The sequence below is a fragment of the Platalea leucorodia genome (genome assembly GCF_965183815.1).
Source record: "Platalea leucorodia genome assembly, chromosome: 17".
Classification (NCBI taxonomy): domain Eukaryota; kingdom Metazoa; phylum Chordata; class Aves; order Pelecaniformes; family Threskiornithidae; genus Platalea; species Platalea leucorodia.
The window spans coordinates 9,500,659-9,519,415 of NC_138839.1; the positions used below are offsets into that span (position 1 = coordinate 9,500,659).

At 50.9% G+C, this 18,757-nt stretch overlaps 1 protein-coding gene across 3 annotated transcripts in view; it reads left to right on the forward strand.

Annotated features, from left to right (window-relative positions):
- Window positions 1–18,757, forward strand: part of EPHB2 (EPH receptor B2) — a gene marked incomplete at its 5' end in the record, with an annotated part of 131,468 nt that overhangs the window by 104,945 nt on the left and 7,766 nt on the right. Inside the window, 8 exons of one of the 3 annotated variants that reach the window (XM_082328833.1) lie at window positions 1,967–2,091; window positions 9,895–10,057; window positions 10,720–10,828; window positions 11,000–11,115; window positions 13,566–13,688; window positions 14,110–14,357; window positions 15,054–15,269; window positions 18,237–18,386. In XM_082328833.1, the coding sequence (XP_082184959.1) occupies window positions 1,967–2,091; window positions 9,895–10,057; window positions 10,720–10,828; window positions 11,000–11,115; window positions 13,566–13,688; window positions 14,110–14,357; window positions 15,054–15,269; window positions 18,237–18,386 (1,250 nt within the window). Of the gene's footprint in view, window positions 1–1,966; window positions 2,092–9,894; window positions 10,058–10,719; window positions 10,829–10,954; window positions 11,116–13,565; window positions 13,689–14,109; window positions 14,358–15,053; window positions 15,270–18,236; window positions 18,387–18,757 lie in introns of all 3 variants that reach the window. The other 2 variants (XM_082328834.1, XM_082328835.1) reach the window with 2 other exon arrangements.

Here is an 18,757-nt window from a genome sequence, read left to right on the forward strand (position 1 = left end):
GATGGGTTGCTCAAAGCCCCGTCCCGCCTGACCTTGGACAATTCCAATGATGGAAGTTCTCTGCCTTCATTCAATTTTAGTAAGTGCTGGACAAAGTCAGAGATCACCAGCACTTTGCTGAGGCTGACTCACATTGCACCTTCCTTCAAGAGTGGGGAAACCCAGGGAGATGAAGGGAAATGGTACAGCAGTGTGGTGGTAGATTTTGCTTTACCCATACCCAGCCCCTGCTCCCCTTGGCACACAGGCGTTGAGCATCCTGGGAGTTCCAGTGCTCTGAGTCCGGAAAACCGGTAATGAAGTGAAGAGGCAAAGATGGTGGATCAGAAAAATGGCTTTTGTTGGTATACTTTGAGAGGAGTTGCTCAGCTGTAATTCATTACAGTGATGTGCAAGAACATGCTGCAGCCACGCTGGTCCAAGTAGCACAGTCCTACCACTGCCATGTCTGCAATCCTCAGCTGGCACGGTTTCTGGCGCTGCTCGTGATGCCAAGGAAAACCAGACTGGAGATGGGTGAGAGGTGCTTTGCTTTGTGTGCCACTCCTCCAAGCTGTTTCTCAGAGCTGTCAAATGAGTTGTTCTTCCATGAAATATTGAAAGGGTTGGACCTGGTAAAAGCCCTTCTGAGTGCGAGCCTCTCTTCATCCATTTGTAACCAGGCCTGGCATGCAAGTGATGGGGAAGCTTTCTCGCTACCACTTTCCAGTTCTCTCCCACCCCTGAGGCTTCCCCTCTGCCCTGAAGCTGCTGAAGCAGTGAGTCTGTGCTGGCAGGCGTGCCAGGGCTAACGCTGTGCTGGGGTTAGCACTCTGGTGCTGGGTGAGGTCTGAGATGGCCTCCGGACAGACGTCCGTGGAGGCTGCGTTGGCAGTGCCGTCAGCAGGCTGGGCGCAGGGTGGGCAAGGACACGTGCTCAGCTCACCGGGCTCAGCCGTGGTGAAGAGGAGGCAGCACGGGCATCCGTGTGTGTCAGCCCCTCCAGCAAAGGTAGGGGGCTGTAGGCTGATACCTGCAGTGCTGTGGCATCTCTGCTATCAATACCTGAGCCAGCCAGATTAAAAGCAGTCCAGACTGCTTGCTCACCTGCCCCGGTCCACAGCAAGCAGGATCAGAGCCGGTCAGAGTTTCCCAGGTAGATGGCAGCTCCGCACCGTGGTCCCTGCCCTGTGGACTTGTTAGCACAGGTCCCTGGAGGACAGTTTTCCCACGGCATGGCACCAGCCGAGACTGCACTGTTCCTACCTGGCCATGTGTCAAGCCACGTAGGCAACGCAGGGCAGTGCAAGGGGTGGACAGCCGGCTGGGCTGTCTGAGGAGCTGCTGGAAGGTCCCATTGTGCTCAGTGGGACAAGTGGCGTCTGTGGGTGTGCTATTTCCAGGGCACTCTGACGCGGCGGGCGACTCACCATTGTCAGCATGTCAGGTCAGGTTTGCGTTGCATGCTCAGGCTGCTGTATGCACCTCCCTTGATTGGCATGTGCAACTTGCAGACCCAGCACACCGAGGCGGAGAGGAGCTGCTTGCTTCCTGCGTCTGCCTGTGCCTTATAAAGCTTCTCTATGCAAATGTCAAAGTACAAAACCCCCTATTTCTCCATGGCAAGCAGGGAGGATTGCATGTTGCTGGGCTGGTGGTTCTTTTTCCAGGGGAATGAGGCTGTGTTTGCTCCAACCCTGGGCTCATTTTGCCTGGGAATGATCTGTTTTCCTGCCCAAGACACTGCCCTACATGTTTTCTAATTACAAACTCTTAGTGAGCAGTGGAGACATTTTGTTCTCCCCTAACTGCTCTCTACCAACAGCTAAAGCCAGGATTTCCTGACCCCTGGACAGCCCTGCCACTGCTGGAAGCGAATGCAGTAGCTCCAAATAGCAATACTACGCCTGCCTGCCTCCAGCCAGGGGATGCGGGTCCTGCCCCTGCAGGCATCTGACTGAGGCCTCTCTCTCGCTCTCTCTTCCAGCTCCTTCAGCTGTGTCCATCATGCACCAGGTCAGCCGCACCGTGGACAGCATTACCCTCTCATGGTCTCAGCCTGACCAACCCAACGGAGTCATCCTGGATTATGAGCTGCAATATTATGAGAAGGTACTGCGGGACCTTGGCAGGGTTCAGCCACAGGTTTTTGGGAGAGGAGGTGGTGCAAAGCTTCACGTAAGGGCATAAGACGGGCTACAGCAGTTGGTTGATCAATAGGTTACTTCTCTTGCTGCGGTTGGCCACGTGGGTGGCAGTGGCTGTCAACCCTTTGGAGCCAGTGGTGGTTCCAGTGACCCTGCATAGACACCGCAAGCATGGAAAATCTGCTGGTCTTTCAGGAGGAGCTTCTGCTGCCTTCACCTCTCCAGCACGAGTGGCAGGTGGACCCATTGCAGGGAGAGCTGGGTAGCCAGGGTCCAGGGTCTAATTTTTCCTTTTCCCCTGCTGGGGCATTAGTGGGGAATGGGGATAGTAGGGATGTCACAGAGCATCCAGTCCCAGGCTGGCCCACACTAGCTGAGTGTCCAGTCTTTGAGATTTTGTGTAATGCTGTCCGTCAGTGCATTTACATCAAAGGTGAGTTTGGCATCTGTGTGCAGCAGCCTGAACCCCTTTAACTGGGAGCTGAACCAGGGAGAAGCTCTCCCATACTCCCATGGAGGGTACACACTGCACTGTGGAGGTGGGGGAGGCTGATGTGAAGGCATCCCGCAGCTCCGGCTCTTTCATCCCTGAGGAACATGCCCCTTCCACCTCCCCGCTGCCCAGGCAAGCAGAGGGACTGCAAGCCAGGGCTCTGCTAGGGTGTCCATCCCATGGGGCAGGAGTTGTGTGGCTGCTGAGAGACCTGAAGACCATGTTGATATTGGCCCCAGGACCTGCCAAGCTCTGCCTGGCTGGTGAACTTCATCTGTGCTACCCGGGGGAGGTGGGGAGCCGGAGATTTCTCCTTCCAGGAATCTGCCCCCTTACACAAAGGCTTATAAACTATACATTAAAAATTGCAAACTAACTAATTAAAAAGCTTTATGATTAAATGGAACTGAAAATATTTTTCCCAGCAGTTGCCGGAAGAAATGATTAATCCCCCCCACTGCCTGCCTGTGACCTATTTTCTCATCACCAAGAGCCAGAGGGAGAACGGGGAGGGGGGGGAGCTTCTTTGTAAGCTGTTAAATAGGTCCTGACCTATATTGCATAAATCACAGCCATTTATTTGACCCTTGGAAATGATCCCAAAATATGTGGCAAGATGGATGAGTAGGTAACAAGACAGATCTGGGAAACAAGAGGGGTCCTTTCCCTGGGGACCCTTGAAGTAGAGACAGAAGATCTCAGGGATTTCATTCTCCTCCTCTTACTGTCTCTTAATTTCTCCCCCTCTTTCTTTCTTCCCCTCCCCTTTGTTTTCTGGGGGAGGTTGTAAATAAAGGGAATTTTTGTCTAAAGGGGAAGCTGCTGTTTGTGGCTGGTCTTCGCAGCCAGCCACAAGGTGAGCATCTGCTTGCCCCATCATCAGAGCTTAGGGCACAGCATGTCCCTGATCATGGGGACAAGTGGCCCAAGCCACACTCAAGCAATGCTTTTCATGGCAGCAGGCTCTCAGGTGGAGCACTGGCCCTGGCAGAGAGGACAACGCAAGCAGCCCCACGTGCTGGTGCTGAGGCGCTCTCTGTCCTGGTATTTGAAACTCTTGGTATAATTTTGCTGGTGCTTTGGTTGAAGAAGAAAGGCAAATCTTTATCTCCTCCTCAACCAAGATGTATATCATTCTCAGAAAGGGATCATAGAACCGTAGAGTCACAGAATAGTTTGGATTGGAAGGGACCTTTAAAGGTCATCTAGTCCAACGCTCCTGCCATGAACAAGGACATCTTCAACTAGAGCAGGTTTCTCAGAGCCCCATCCAACTTGACCTTGAATGTTTCCAGGGATGGGGCATCTACCACCTCTCTGGGCAACCTGTGCCAGTGTTTCACCACCCTCATCGTAAAAAAATTTGTTCCTTTTATCTAGTCTAAATCTACCCTCCTTTAATTTAAAACCATTACCCCTGGTCCTATTACTACAGGCCCTGCTAAAAAGTCTGTCCCCATCTTTCTTATAAGCCCCCTTTAAGTACTGAAAGGCCGCAATAAGGTCTCCCCGCAACCTTCTCTTCTCCAGGCTGAACAACCCCAACTCTCCTTTCCTCACAGCAGAGCTGTTCCAGCCCTCTGATCATTTTCGTGGCCTCCTCTGGCCCCGCTCCAACAGGTCCATGTCCTTCCCATGCTGGGGGCCCCAGAGCTGGACGCAGGGCTCCGGGTGGGGTCTCACCAGAGCGGAGCAGAGGGGCAGAATCATTTGAACCTCTTGGTATGTTTTTTGCTGGTGCTTTGGTTGAAGAAGAAAGGCATGTCTTTATTTCCTCCTCCACCAAGTCGTACGTCGTTCTCAGAAAGGGATCATTGGGTCAAAGCTTAGTCCCACAGCAAGCAAACCTCAGAGGATTTGGAAACAGGTTAAAAAAGAAGTGGAGTAACCAAGAGCTAGAGGCAGGGCCTGGCCAATGGCAGTGGATTTGTCTGTCCGCAAACTCCTCCGTGTGCGTGAGCCTTTACTCCGAAGTCCCAGTTGCGCACTCAAGGTCTGATCCATCAGTAGTCAAGCCAATGCTTCAGCTGGTCAGTCAAGAACCCTCTGCATTTTCAACAAGGCAATGTATATCCTTCTCTGCCTGCTTGGCAGAGCTGAATCTCGTGTTGGTCTAGCCACTGCAGTGCTGAGTTTTGCAATTGAAAGCCATTTACTTGATCCCTGGGAACAGTCCCAAAATGCATAGCTTTGGATACGCCGTGCTCTTCCCCTGCTTCCCATCAATACTGCAATTTGGATGGGGTGTGTGACACATCCCAGGTGTGTCCTCACTCCACTGCCAGTCTGTACAGAGGTGATTTTCTTCCAAAACGTTTCATTGCAAACTGTCCCATGTGCTTCTGAATGCTCAGAAAATATCTCTGGAGCTAGTTAAGTTGTTTCTAGTGGAATTTTTTTTCCCCAGTAGAAAATTATATTTTATTAGCATGAAAACAGTTCAAATGTAAGAATAGCAGCATATGCATCTTTTGTAAAAAGTGTTTTGGCTCTTCATTTTGAATTGATTCTCTTCTATATAAAGACATAAATTAAATAAAAAAAAGGAACGTTTTAGCGTTAACAGAAAAGAGCTGTTCACAATACCTGAAACAAAGGTGTATTTTTGTTTCCATTTCACAGATTATTTATAACGTTGCTATTATTAGATGCTATTAAAAATGTCTGTACAGAGGCAACGTGATGATTTTCTTTCACATGTCGTTAGAGCAAATCAGTGCAGATTGTTACGCAAACACTGAATGACGTGTCTGCTCTCTATGGTCCTCTCCTTAATGTATTTTTTTCTTACCTCCAAAAGGCACCTGGCAATGTTTTTCTTATTAAAAAAGTGAGTGTTGTCTTCATTTAGAAAGGGCGTAGTAGTTTTTGTCTAAAGTTGCCAAATTCATCCCAGAGTGTGGGAACTGGAGACCCACTGCAGTGTCAAGCACTGCAAAGAATAATTAGCTCTCCTTGTTATGCAAAATGATTGGGCTTAGGGTATGCTGTAAGTTACCCATTTTGTAACTGTTTGAAGACATTCAGCCCATCCCTCGTGCCTGGTTCAGTCACCAATGCAAATGTTTTAGGAGGCACAGGAGCCCTTTGATGTCTCCAGCCAATGCTGGGGAAAGGGCATGGGTTGGCTGGGGGGCTGAAGAGTGGGGGAGAGGCAACCTGTGGCAGCTGATGGTGGAGGTGGAGGTGGGAGTAGAGCTGGCTGTAGCCTTCGTAGTGCCCAGGAGCTTCTGGCAGGAGCCCAGCATCCCCAGAACTGGGTGTCACCAGGGCTCGTGCCAAGGTCGGCTGAAAGCACTGCTCCTGGGCTGGCTCAGAGGACTTCCCTGGACACCAGCATCCCCGAGCCTGGGGCCAAAGCTGCTGCCTGGTGTTTCCCACCTGTCCCCAGGATGGAGCAAGAGCTGGGATGTCCCTTCCCCCCGTGCTGCCCAGACCCTTGGAAGGGGCTTTGTCTGGGGAAAACTGTGAGATCAAGCAGATTAAGAGGAAACCTTGCCAGGGAGCCCTGTGATAGCTTTTCAGTGGTCCTGGTCCCTTCCCAGGGTCGATGCTACTTCTATCCAGGGCTCAGTTTTCTTGTGAGAGGCATCCAGACACTCTTACCACAACGCACTTGACCACATACCTGGCTTGGAGGGCGAATGCTCTTGAGGTCTTCCCACAAGGGGTGCTCCCCATGAGAGTCTGGGAGCTGTGGACCCCATGGATCCACCCCCAGAGTGGCTGCCAGGACCCTGGTACCACATCTGAGCATCCCTCCTAACATCCTCAGTCCCATGGGGGCCAAAATTCAGTTGTGTGTGATGATTCGACACACAGCCTTGGACTGGCTTTGTACGTGTGGCCCTGTTTGCTTCAGCAACCACAGCAGATTGCCGCTGTGCAGACGCACAGAGGAGCTGTCTGCCAAATTAAGTTGGTTGAACATTTTGCTTTGACTGGTTTTTTTTTTTGGCTGATAAAACATGACTTTTTAGAAACAATTTTTGCAAATCCTTCGAGCATTTCACAGACTATCCGTGTTTCAAGAAACTCTTTCTTTGTTGATCAGACTTTGTTTTCAGCTTAAATTTGGCTCAGGGGAAGGGGAATCAGATGAGGACTCAAAATCAAACCTATGAGGAAATAAGAAGTGTGTTATTTTGAATTAAGATTTCCAAACTCAAACTAAAATCAGCAGTGGGGGGAAAAACCCAACCACTAAACCTCTGCAAAAAACAAGCTGGGAGAAACAGCAAAGGGATTTGGACTTTTTAAACCACCGGGGATGCCCTGGACCTGCTGGAGAAGCCCAGAGGGGTGAAAGGGGAGAAGTGTTTGAAGTGAATTGCTGGAGAGGTGATGGCTGAGCAATATGCCGGGGGAAAGAATAGGTCTGATAGGGGAGGGTGGACAGGTGTAAGTGCTCTTTCCTTGTGGTCTGGGATTAAAGGAGGGCACCAGCATGAGCACACCTTTCTGAGATAGACAGACATCAATTTCCCAGGCTATAAACCCTCTTGTAAGCATGACCATTGTATTCAATTTAAAGTCCTCCAGGAGCAGGGATGAGGTTCCCTCAAACAGTTGGACAAATGATTTTAAAGCAACTATGGCGTTACTGCCATCCAAGGGCCTGGGAGGATTCATCCAAGCCCTTGAGCGCTAAGACTGTAAACATGTCCTGACCTATTTCTCTCCTAGCCTGCCTGGGAAAGGTCCAAAGGAGTGCTGAGGCCTGATCAGACAAACAAGGCAATCCGTTTTCTGTGTGCTCATCTTTTCTTGATGTTTCTTGTCTGTGTATCTGTACTAGAGCTTTTCATTGTCATTAATCGAATTCCCAAACATCCCGGTGATACCCAGGCACCTTTGGTACCAGGTCCAGATGGATAAAACTGATGTCATTCTTAGAGGAGAAAACTGTTCCTGAACACTGTTAATAGCAGAGGTCTCCCAGGCATTTGCAGAGCTGCTCTGCATTACCCTGCAGAATGATGTGCCGTCGGCATTTCCAAGCCTACGAGTTTGCACACTTGGAGAAACCCATTCCTGCCAGACCGCTCTCTTACCAGCCATCTACACCAGAGCACTGCTCAATCAAAAGCTTAATACAAGAAGAAATTAATGCCGCGAATGTTGTCTTTCAGCTGCTTTGCAGCTGTGAGGGAAATAGTCTGCACAAACCCGGTCATGAGTATAATCCATCTTGCAAATGCCAGTGCACTTGCAATTCTGCTCCAGCACGATGACTAATTGAGAAAGCACCAGGCTTTCCCAGGAACATGAGGAGAACATTGGTTCAACATGGTCTGCTGTATGGAACCCCATAGTGAATGACTGTTCTTTGTGGGCTTCTAATGTTGCTGGTACCACAGCTTCTGGCCGTGCAGAAGATCCTCTGAGTGAAGGCACCAGTACTGTTCTCAGAAGTGAATGAACGTGCAAGCAAAGTCACCAGATGGCTAGCAATGTGGAGAGTGGAAAAGAAAGGAAACCAGCAGCCCCCAAAGGCAAACTCCATCATTTATTGCTGGGCAAGACAACCTCTGATTCATCCTGTGGTCCAGCAGCTGAGGAGGCTGAGGGCACAGCCCCCTCTAGGCAAAGGGTGTGCAAAGTTGGGTGCACGATTCTCCATTGACTTCTGCTTCACTGTTGCCTGCAGGCAGCCAAAGCAGCACAGGATAGCAACAACCTGCACAACTTGCACCTTTGTGTGAGGAAACCTTAGTTCATCACAAGATGGGACCTTCTGCCTGATTGCCTCTTTGACACCCTCTGTCCTTCAGGAGTCCACTACAGAAGAAGCTGGTGAGGAGGAGTGGATGCTTTGCTCCTTGCTAGGAGTTTCACTCTGATCTCATGGTAGCACAGTACAAGAAGCTATCCTTCTGTGCCCCCCCGGTGGAGTTTCACAGCTGAGACAAAAGCCCAGTCCCTTGATCACACCCTCAGTCCTGCTTGATGGGATTGCACAAACTATGTGTCTGACTTCTTTCTGCCAGTCCCTGCCTCCTTCTCATGAGGTTATCTCACCTCTCTGGTGAGTCTGTGCAGGGTGGGAGTTCTTGGGCTTGCTGAGCCCTTTCCAGTGACTGCAGTTAGCAGATCTCAGGGACTCACTTGTAAACTTGCCAGCTCAGATTTTGAGCTGTCAGCAGCTGATCTGTTCCAACCAGTGATCCTGCCAAAGCAGCCTGACCTGCCAGATCGGAGGTGTTACCAGAAAGGATGAGCACTTTCAACATAGCTACAGAAATTTGATTCAAATATCACTGCCTGTGTCTGCTTTTATGGGGGCTCATACTCACAGCTTGGCTTTCCTCAGATTTTTCTGTTTTCCAGAAACATCGTGCTGTTCGCATATATTGCTGCTTTGCGCTGACTTTCAGGACTTCATGGCTGCCAGGCACCTGGCCACCTTGCCCTAATCGTAGGAAGCACCACATTCAGTACCATTTTTCATCCTCCTCTGTTGACCTGTTTCTCCATGTCCCTGGGGAGGACAGGGACTGTCTGTTCTCTTGTACAGTGGCTAGCACAGGGCCCATCCACTAGTGCTTCTGGATGCTCAGCTAAGGGCATAATTACTAAGGGCAGTGACGGCTCCCTCACCTACATAAGTGCAATACCATCTATACCATTATGATATGACTGCTCAGGTCCTCAGCTAGAAAAACCGCACACAAGGGGTGTGACAGAAATTTGGAAGTGGTCTCATTGGCACCTTTGAATATGCTCTTCGGTTCCCCACCTTTGAAAACCTAGCCATGGTCCCTGGTGAAGCAGGCCCTGGGCAGGGGGATGGTAGCAGTACGTCTCCTGAGGTCCAAACCCCTGTGTTCAGGCGGCCTTCACCTCCAGCACAGGCAAAGGGAGATGGGAAAGAGCAAATGGAGAGGGTGCTGAGGCTGGATCAGGCACAGGAGGAGGGGGTGAGGAAGCAGGACAGTGCTGAGAGAAAGTGGGCACATAAGAGAGAAGCAGTTCCCATCCCCATTGAGCTCAAGGCTTGGAGAAGTGGCCTGAGGTTTCTAGCTAACACCTTCATCAGAGCCTTTCCTGAGAGGTGGTGGGTAGCCCAGGGATATCCGTACTCCCATTCCTGCTTCTGTGTCTCCCTGCTAGGAGTCAGACTTGGAGGAATGACCTGTTTGTTCAGGCCCATGGTCCCCCCACGGTGATCTCTCCACCCGTGCTACCCTGGTCTCCTGTGCTTCCTCCTTTTGGAAATGCAGTGCCTGATTCTGGACTCATTTTCCTAATGACAGATTTGTATTTTCTTGGCAGGATCTGAGCGAGTTAAATTCGACAACAGTGAAGAGCCCCACCAACACTGTGGCAGTGCAAAACCTCAAAGCTGGCACCATCTACGTCTTCCAGGTGCGGGCGCGTACTGTGGCCGGGTATGGCCGGTATAGTGGCAAGATGTATTTCCAGACCATGACTGAAGGTGAGTCTTCAGCTGCCTCTGCATAAAGGTGTCACAGGGTCTAGAAAGACTTGAACAAGGTGGAGATCTGGCAGCAGTGCTGGTCTTGCTGTTAGTCCCTTCAAGGGTTCATTGGCAAGTCAGATGCCAATTCAACCTGGCAACACCGGGAGAGAGGCATGGCACTTGGTGGCCCATGCAGGGAGTCACATAATCTAGGCCAATTTCTGCCCAGCTTTTCTGGCATGGGGATGCGTTCACTCAGTTGGATTTAGAGGAAACAAAATTCATGATTTTCATGTGCACAGCTGTTGATGACAAATGCAGACCTGGGGCTCTATTTTCTAAATTTGCGCTACTAAATAAAACAGGCCAAGCCAGTTTTCTGTCCCTGAGGCCAAGGAGCAAGGCACAGCATGCATGCATCCGTGGGACTAAACTTTCCCACCCAAAAGAGATACCTCCGTCCAGCCTTCCTACTGGGGCACATCCCCTGGCATAGCCAACCTGAGCCATGCCTGGGACAGCGCTAGCTGTCCCGGACCAAAACCAGGCCGGGAAGCCCATTAGCAATAGCCATGCAAGTGTGGGCAGTGCTCAGGGCCTGCTCTGACCTCCATGAATTTGTTTGTGTAGACCCATCCTGGGCCACATTAACCCGTTCCCTCTTCCTTGCGTGCCAGCCGAGTACCAGACCAGTGTCCAGGAGAAGCTGCCGCTTATCATCGGCTCCTCCGCGGCAGGACTGGTGTTCCTCATTGCTGTAGTCGTCATCATTATTGTGTGCAACAGGTAGGTCAGTCTGAGCGCACGACCCGGGGCTGGGACTGTGCAAGGGGGTGGCGACGGCAGGGGTAGGGGAGGATGGAGACAGGGGGGTGAAGGGGGAAAGAGATGCCCCCACGGTGTGTTTCTCAGCCCCGATGGACCCTTGCTGGTGCTCAGGACTCCCTTTCTTTCCAGAAGACGGGGCTTTGAGCGTGCTGACTCTGAGTACACCGACAAGCTGCAGCACTATACCAGTGGCCACAGTACGTACCGCGGCCCCCCGCCAGGCCTGGGGGTCCGCTCTCTCTTCGGTTTGTGTTCCTGTTCACTCATTCCTTGCGGCGTGCGGGGAGGGCTCAGGCCACCTAGCCGGGCAGGCGTGTGCATGTGTAGGCAGGAGGACCTCCGTGCCGTCCAGATTCCCCACCAGTCCCTTATGGCCTAGGTCCCTGCCCTGCCTCGTACACTCCGTGCTCTCCAGACCTGTGTGCAAGCAGCCGTGCAGTGAGCACCTGTGCGTGCCCTACAAACCCCTGTGACATCCAGCACACACCCCTCCGCGTGCCCCTGCACCCTCTTCTGTGGTGCAGCCCCTGCCACCACACCTTGTCTTGCTGCTCCAGCTCCTGAGCTTTGCCCAGCTTGTGGGCAGCAGTGAGACCCCTTGTCAACCTACCCACGTCCTGCAGAGTGCTGTCCTTCTGCACGAACCCACATACCTCGTGCTGCCTTTGCCAGAGCCCATCCCAGTGCTCCCAGAAGCCCAGTAGATCAGGTCTATCTACACATATAGGTATATAATACAATACGTAACATGCCCTCTCTTGCAGCCTCTCTCTTCCAACATCCCTGTGTGCTGCAAGGCACTCCCTCACATCCCGCGCTCCTGCTGGGGACCTCGCTGCGCGCCCGGCCTCACCCCAGTGCATCCGCCTTCCCCTCCTTAACTCCTGGGTGCATGCCCTCCGAAACACCTTTCTCCTCCCTGGCTAGAGACCTGTCGCTATAATCCTGCTTTGTTCAAATCTCAGTTGTTATTTACCTCGTGTTATACTTGCAGCTTCAGGATTTCTGTCCTTTTTATACCTTGTTCCTGTACAGACCTCGGCCTTGTACAGAAAATGGAAAACATCAGTAGTGTTTCAGCACAGGACTGTTGCTTCTGCATTTACCTGGGAAACGTTTCCCAAAAGGCAGGGCACCGGACGGCAGCTCTGTGCCAGGGCAGCAGCCTGCTGGCTGCATTGCTTTAACTTCCCAGGAAAAATGACACTCTTCGAGAAAGATTATGTAAATGCAGCTCTCAGTTGTTTGTCAGTCCCTGCCGCATGTGCAAACATACATTCACACTTTCTCCCTGGGTCTGGTGCGTAACGTGACAGCTTCAGGCTGGGATGGCATTAATAGCTGTGCCTTCACGACTGTTGGAACGGGCTCGATGCCACCGGATGCAGATGAACTGATAACGGGCCTGGGGTGCCTTTTAGCCACATTGCCACTCAGGACACCAGTCCGAGGCACAGTCCCTGCTCAGTGATTGCTGTGGAGAGGCTGCAGCTTATGGTTAGCAAATTGCCAAGGTGCAGGGAGCCTGTAAGCATTGCAGCAACTCCTCTGAATCCTACCAGCACCCTACATGCGGAGCTGGGAGTCGTGCTTCTGGTTCTGTGTTGGCTTATTTAGTGAGCCGTGAGCTCTGCTGTCCAAATACCCCCAATTTTGGAGCAAGCCAGAGGCCAGCAAAATGAGTATAGGAAAGGGAGAACTGCAGGCCTGCAGGTCAGAGCTGTTCCACAGCGCAGGTAGCGTGCAACATGGCATCAGCAGTCCAACCTTACCAGGTCCCATGGCCATTGCCTTTCACACAAGCATATCGCTGTGTCTTCTTGTCTGCCTAGCAGGAAGAGCTTGGCTTTTGCAATTTCCCCAGTGTCCCCTACAGCTTGTCTTGGCTGTGTTGAGGCTACGAAGAGGGAACCCAGGCTCAGGCAGGGCTACCTGTCAGGAGAACAGGGGGCAGACTAGACTGTCTGTCCTGCTTGCACTGCCCCTGGAAGGGTCACAGACACCCCTGTGGAGGAGTCAATCTGGCTTGGTGGTTGTGTCAGTAATAGCAAGCACCTAGAGCTGCCTCCCCTATAGATCTCCGTGTAGAGAACCAAGAGCAGCCTGTGCCTCAGTTTACATCCCAAGGCAGACCTTCATCATCTCCTGTCTTGAGTGCTGAGCCCAGGTCTCCTCCTCCACTTTCCCGTGCTTCCGATGGGACGGTGTGCTGAGGTGGAAGTAGCATGCAGAGGAGGCCATGGGGCAGAGCTGCGGTCTCTACAAATGGTCCTCTTGCAGTGTTGCAGCATGATGAGCGTGGTGTGATGTTGGTGTGCCTATGCACCATCTCCTGAGAGCAAATGCTTCTCTTGCTTTTCCTCTGGATCTGCTAAAGCTGAATCCTGCTGCAGAGGATGTGTGGTTTTCGGTGGTCACAGTTTGCAGTCCTAGCTAACTATGCAGCCCTCCACTGCCCCAGGGGTGACTTATGGGCCAATAGTCACTAGAATCCAGCTTTAATAGTCCTGTGCAAACATGGCTCTGCATGTTTTGTCTCAAACTGCTTTGCTGTGTCTGCTTCATGCCCTTGATTATGCAACTTGCTGAAGTAAAAAAGACCCTCACACAAATAGGTTTCTCTTTTCCTTGATGCCAGCCATCAGTCGTTCCATTTGCATCTGTCTGTCTGACTTTCACCCTCACCTTTATGCAGTGACTCCAGGGATGAAGATTTATATTGATCCATTCACCTACGAAGATCCCAATGAGGCTGTCAGGGAATTTGCAAAAGAAATCGATATCTCTTGTGTCAAGATCGAGCAGGTGATTGGGGCAGGTAGGTGAATTGTGAATGGCTGGCTGGCCCTCAGCAGCACAGTCACCTTTGTGGTCTCAGGCTTTGGTGAGGATTTAGCCTTACGGAAGACTAGTGTCAGTAAGGTCTTACACTTAGCCCCAGCCTGGACTAGCAGAAGCAAGGTGGTCCAGTGCTGGAGGAGCAAGGGCATCCAGTGCTGGAGACAAGGAGTTCGCATGTGCATATAGTGTCCAGTGCTTCTCACCAGTGATGAGTCCACCTGAAGGGAGGTCTCTAGTGTGGGGAGAGGGAGGAAGCACAGAGCAGATGGTGGGTGGTCGGCACAGGGGTGTGCAGGGCAGGCACGGCTGGAGCCCCCTGGGAGTGGGGTCCCTCGGGGAGAAAGGCAGAGAAAGGTCTGGGAGGCTGACAAGCCCTGCCTGTTTCCCTCTCTTCACAGGGGAGTTTGGTGAGGTGTGCAGTGGGCATCTAAAGCTTCCTGGCAAAAGAGAGATCTTTGTGGCCATCAAGACCCTGAAGTCTGGTTACACAGAGAAGCAGAGACGGGACTTCTTGAGTGAAGCCAGCATCATGGGACAGTTTGACCACCCCAACGTCATCCACCTGGAGGGCGTGGTGACCAAGAGTTCACCAGTCATGATCATTACTGAGTTCATGGAGAATGGCTCACTGGACTCCTTCTTGCGGGTATGAGATCCCAGGAGCATGCAGCCCCAGAGATTGTGTTGGGCCAGAGGAGGACTGGAGGGGAAGGTTCCCTCCCCTCTGACAGTATAACAGTGCCCTTCAGTGCACAGCATTCCCTGCCACTGGGGCAGCTGCTGCATAGCCCAGAGGTCTGTGTCTCCGGAACGGAGGTGGAGGTGGTACCAAGGCTGTCATCTGTTACATGTGTTTGTCCACTCATACACAGCAAAAGGCTGTGCCTCCTTGTACGCATGCCCACATTTACAAACTGCCTCTGTGGAGACAGAGGAACAGTCTGACATAGCTTTAACACCGCAGGACTTCACCTCCAGCTGCTCTGTCTAAATATTTATAGGTCTGAGTTTGAAATGGATAATTCACTGTGTTGAAGGCTGATAACCTGCTTAATAGGAATAGATTGCCCCTTCTCAACCCTCCTGTGCAAGGTGTGGCAGATCTGCCACCTTTAGATGACAGCAGCCATTGGTAGTGATGCCCATAGGGTGCATGAGGGCGACTTCCAGCCCCCGTGAGCTCTCCGCTCTCCACCCTCTTGTTTTGAGAGGAACTTACGTACTCGTGGCATAGCTGTGTCTTGACGTGCAGTGTAGGCAGAGGCTACTGGCTGTTTGCCAGACCATGGCGGGCTGTGAATTCGCTCCTCTCATGTGGACTCTTTCCCTCTCTTCCCCTAAGCAAAACGACGGGCAGTTCACAGTGATCCAGCTGGTGGGCATGCTGCGGGGCATTGCGGCAGGCATGAAGTACCTGGCTGATATGAACTACGTGCACCGGGACCTGGCTGCCCGCAACATCCTGGTGAACAGCAACCTGGTCTGCAAAGTGTCCGACTTCGGCCTCTCCCGTTTTCTGGAGGACGACACCTCTGATCCCACCTACACCAGTGCACTGGTAACGCTGCTCTTCCAGAGGGGGAGGGATGGGTGGTGAAGGAAGGAGTCAGGGAGAGAGAGGGAAAGGGGGAGATCCCCCCTTGACGTGGGGAGCGCTTTTTCAGGGTGCCAACAATGGAAATTAGGTGCCAGATGGGAAAGTCCAATGAAATGAAAGAAGGAAGGTTTTCTCTTGCAAGGTCCTGTCCCATTGTCCAGTGGCTGTTGATGGGCCCTGTAGTCATTCCTGTGGGTAACTGAGCCTCTTCAAACACGTCTGCAAACATACACATGTCCCTGATAAAGCCCTTAGTTGGGATGATGCATTACATCCATCCAGCATGGACCAGCTGGGGGTCTTTGGAGATGCTGCCCTGATGGATTTGTTGCCAGAGCAGCAAGTCTGGGTTTTTTTTTACCATTGCTGTTCTATCGTGCTGTCCTGCTGGCCGGGACGCCGTGAGCCTTTTTCGTGTCATGTCACTGACTCAGCCCCAGGAATGACAGACTGAAGTGTGGATGTGTGCTGTGTGAAGCCCTGCAGTACTGGATACTGATCTTCCAGAGAGTCTTTCTGAATTAGACAGAGAAACATTCCCAGAAATGGCTTCATGATCACATAACAGCTTCCCCAGAACGCCACGGTGCCAGTGACATAAGTGCCACCGAGGACTCATGGCCTATCTCAGGCTGCAGAATGTGCACAGAGGGACCAAAGGATAATTTGGAGACTTTGTTGTTGGTCAGTAAGATTGCAGCCAGGAGTTCTCATAAGTACCATTGTTTGTGAAGGCACACAGCATCGCTCTACAATGATGATCTACAGGATCAATGCCTACCTACAATGCCTATGACAGGACTTCTTGGAAATAAGTGTTGACAGAGCTGGGGCATGATCTGTAGGAAATCATCTCTCAGATCTTTTGAAGCTGCCGGTGATGAGATGTCTGGCATAGGTCTTAGTGAATTGTAACAGTAGTTGAATACCTAACAAACACCTAAAAATGTGTGCATCTGAACTTGCGTAGCTTCAAACATCAACCATTCCATCTTACACGGTCATCCTATGGCTTTTAGAAACGCTAGCAACATTTATTTTTCACAACATGATCTTTACATCCAATTACCTTTCCCTTTGTTAAGCTAAATACATGGGAGCTTCTGGTGTTTACTACTGTTTTCTATTCCTGTTATTGTGCCTGTAGCTTTTCTCTCTGTCATCTCTGATTTATTCTTCTTGAACTGTGGGCACTGTAGCAGGACATATATTATCTATAATGATGGAATTTGTGCACCCACTGTGAGTACCAGAAGTAATAGTATCTTCCTCTTCAAAATACACCATCCTCAAGCATCCCATGATGCATGAGTGTTTTTTATTATAATTATCCCAGAGACCTTGTGTCCATGGATGGGCAACAGCCACAAGCTGTGGCTTGGGATGTTCATGCTGGACCTTAGGAAAATCTCCTTCTCCAAGAGGGTGGTGAAGTTGTGGGTCAGATCACCAGAGAGGTGGGAGGTCTCTCTGAAGTAAGTTCCCATGAGGATCCTCCAAATATACCCAGTCTCTAATTTTTACTTTAGGACTTCTTTTTTAGCCAATTTTTAAATCCACTGCTTGTCAAGAGCTCTGTTAAGAGCATGCCTGATGGAGAGGACATCATGTTTGGTAGGGAATGCTTGGTCTCTCCCTCTTGTGGAAAACCAAATATTTTGTTTGTGAGGTCTGAGGTTTGTGGCTGTGAGAAGATTAAGGAACATTATGGTTCTTTCATTATGTAGCATGTATAGGGTCTGAGTCCTATTAAGTCCTAGGAGGCCCTTCATAAGACATGGCAGTTATTCAGTGACAAAATATAATGTTCCTTAATCTTCTCACAGCCACAAAACTCAGACAATTTTGCTTATTTTCCAGCATAGGGGAAGATTTTCCCTTCAGAAGGTCCCTTGAGTTGTGAATGGCTCAAGTCCAAAGACCCTGGTGGAAAATCAGGAGGCTGCAAGGGCTTAAGCAGAGCATTGCAATCCCTGTGGCCCCATGCTGTGTACGCCACTCTTGTGCACTTCTGTGCATAACTCCTCCATGGGAGTTGGAGTCCTTCTGATTTATCCAGAGCTGCTCTTGCCCAGCAGGATCACAGAAGACCCCAGTGCCCACCCAGTCCATCCCATTTCCCACCAGTGACCAAGCATGCCATTCTAAAGAAGATGCTCACTCCACCTCTGTCTCCAGAAGCAGGAAGGGTCAAAAACTGGTGGATCGTGTATATATGAACAAACAGACTGACACACGAGGACTTCAGCTCAAGCGGATGATATATCACTGACTTCAAAGAGTCTACAGACGTAGGAAGCTGAAAGGGATGGTGTTCTAATTCCTTTTATTCTGCTCTGGAAATAGCTAGGTGACAGCAAAAGGATGGAGGGAGATTCAAAGGGGATCAGTTTGGATTTTTCTACATTCATAACCATTCATTTTTCTACAAAAGACCCTACTAGCACAATGGGCATTTGGTCATGCCGAAGATTGCTATAGCACTAGGCAGGTGGAAGGAGCTGGGCTTGTTTAATATGATGAGGAGGAGGCTAAGGGGACACCTACAAGTGACCTGCAGTACTTAAAGGGCAGTTACGAAGAAGAAAGAGCCAAACTCTTTGCAGTGGTACCAGGTGATGTAATAAGGGGAGCAACAGACAAAACTGTGGCTTGGGAGGTTCAAGGTGAGTAACGGGGAAATCTTCTCCAAGAGGGTGGTGCAGCCCTGGGACAGGTCACCAGACAAACAGGGGGAATCATCATCCTTGAAGGCTTCCTGGACTTGGCTAGACAAGCCACAGCCATCCTGATCTAGTGTTAGGGATAGTCCTGTGGTCCCTTCCTTCTAGGATTTTACCAGCATATTGCAGGCAAATATTTTGGACACTCGTCTTTTTAGTTACTCTTGCTCTTTCTGTTACCATCCTCTCTGTTTTTTTCCTGCAGGGCGGGAAGATCCCAATACGGTGGACAGCACCTGAGGCAATTCAGTACCGAAAATTCACATCGGCCAGTGATGTGTGGAGCTACGGAATAGTCATGTGGGAGGTGATGTCGTATGGCGAGCGGCCTTACTGGGATATGACCAATCAAGATGTGAGTTGTTAAGAAACAAGGAGCAGAAACACTGAAATTGGGAGCATTGCAAGGCCAAAGCATGGCTGCAGCTAGACCCAGCCTCTGGCAGGTCTGGAGCTTTCTCTGTCGTGGGAGATGTGTCCAAGGTCAACGCCTTTGGAAGAAGTAATGGGGATAACTTTGGCTTTTGTTCTGGTCCCATTGTGCTGCTGTGGCAGAGATTAGGGACCGTACAACACGCACTGCAGTAGGACAGGGTTAATGTCAGCACCCTCAGCGGTGGTAGACAGATGCCCAGGAGGAAAGGGAGCAGGCAGGTGGAAAACAAAATGCTGCCAATGACCAGAGAGCTCCTGGAGCAGCAGGCAGATCTTCATCTGCAGGAGACC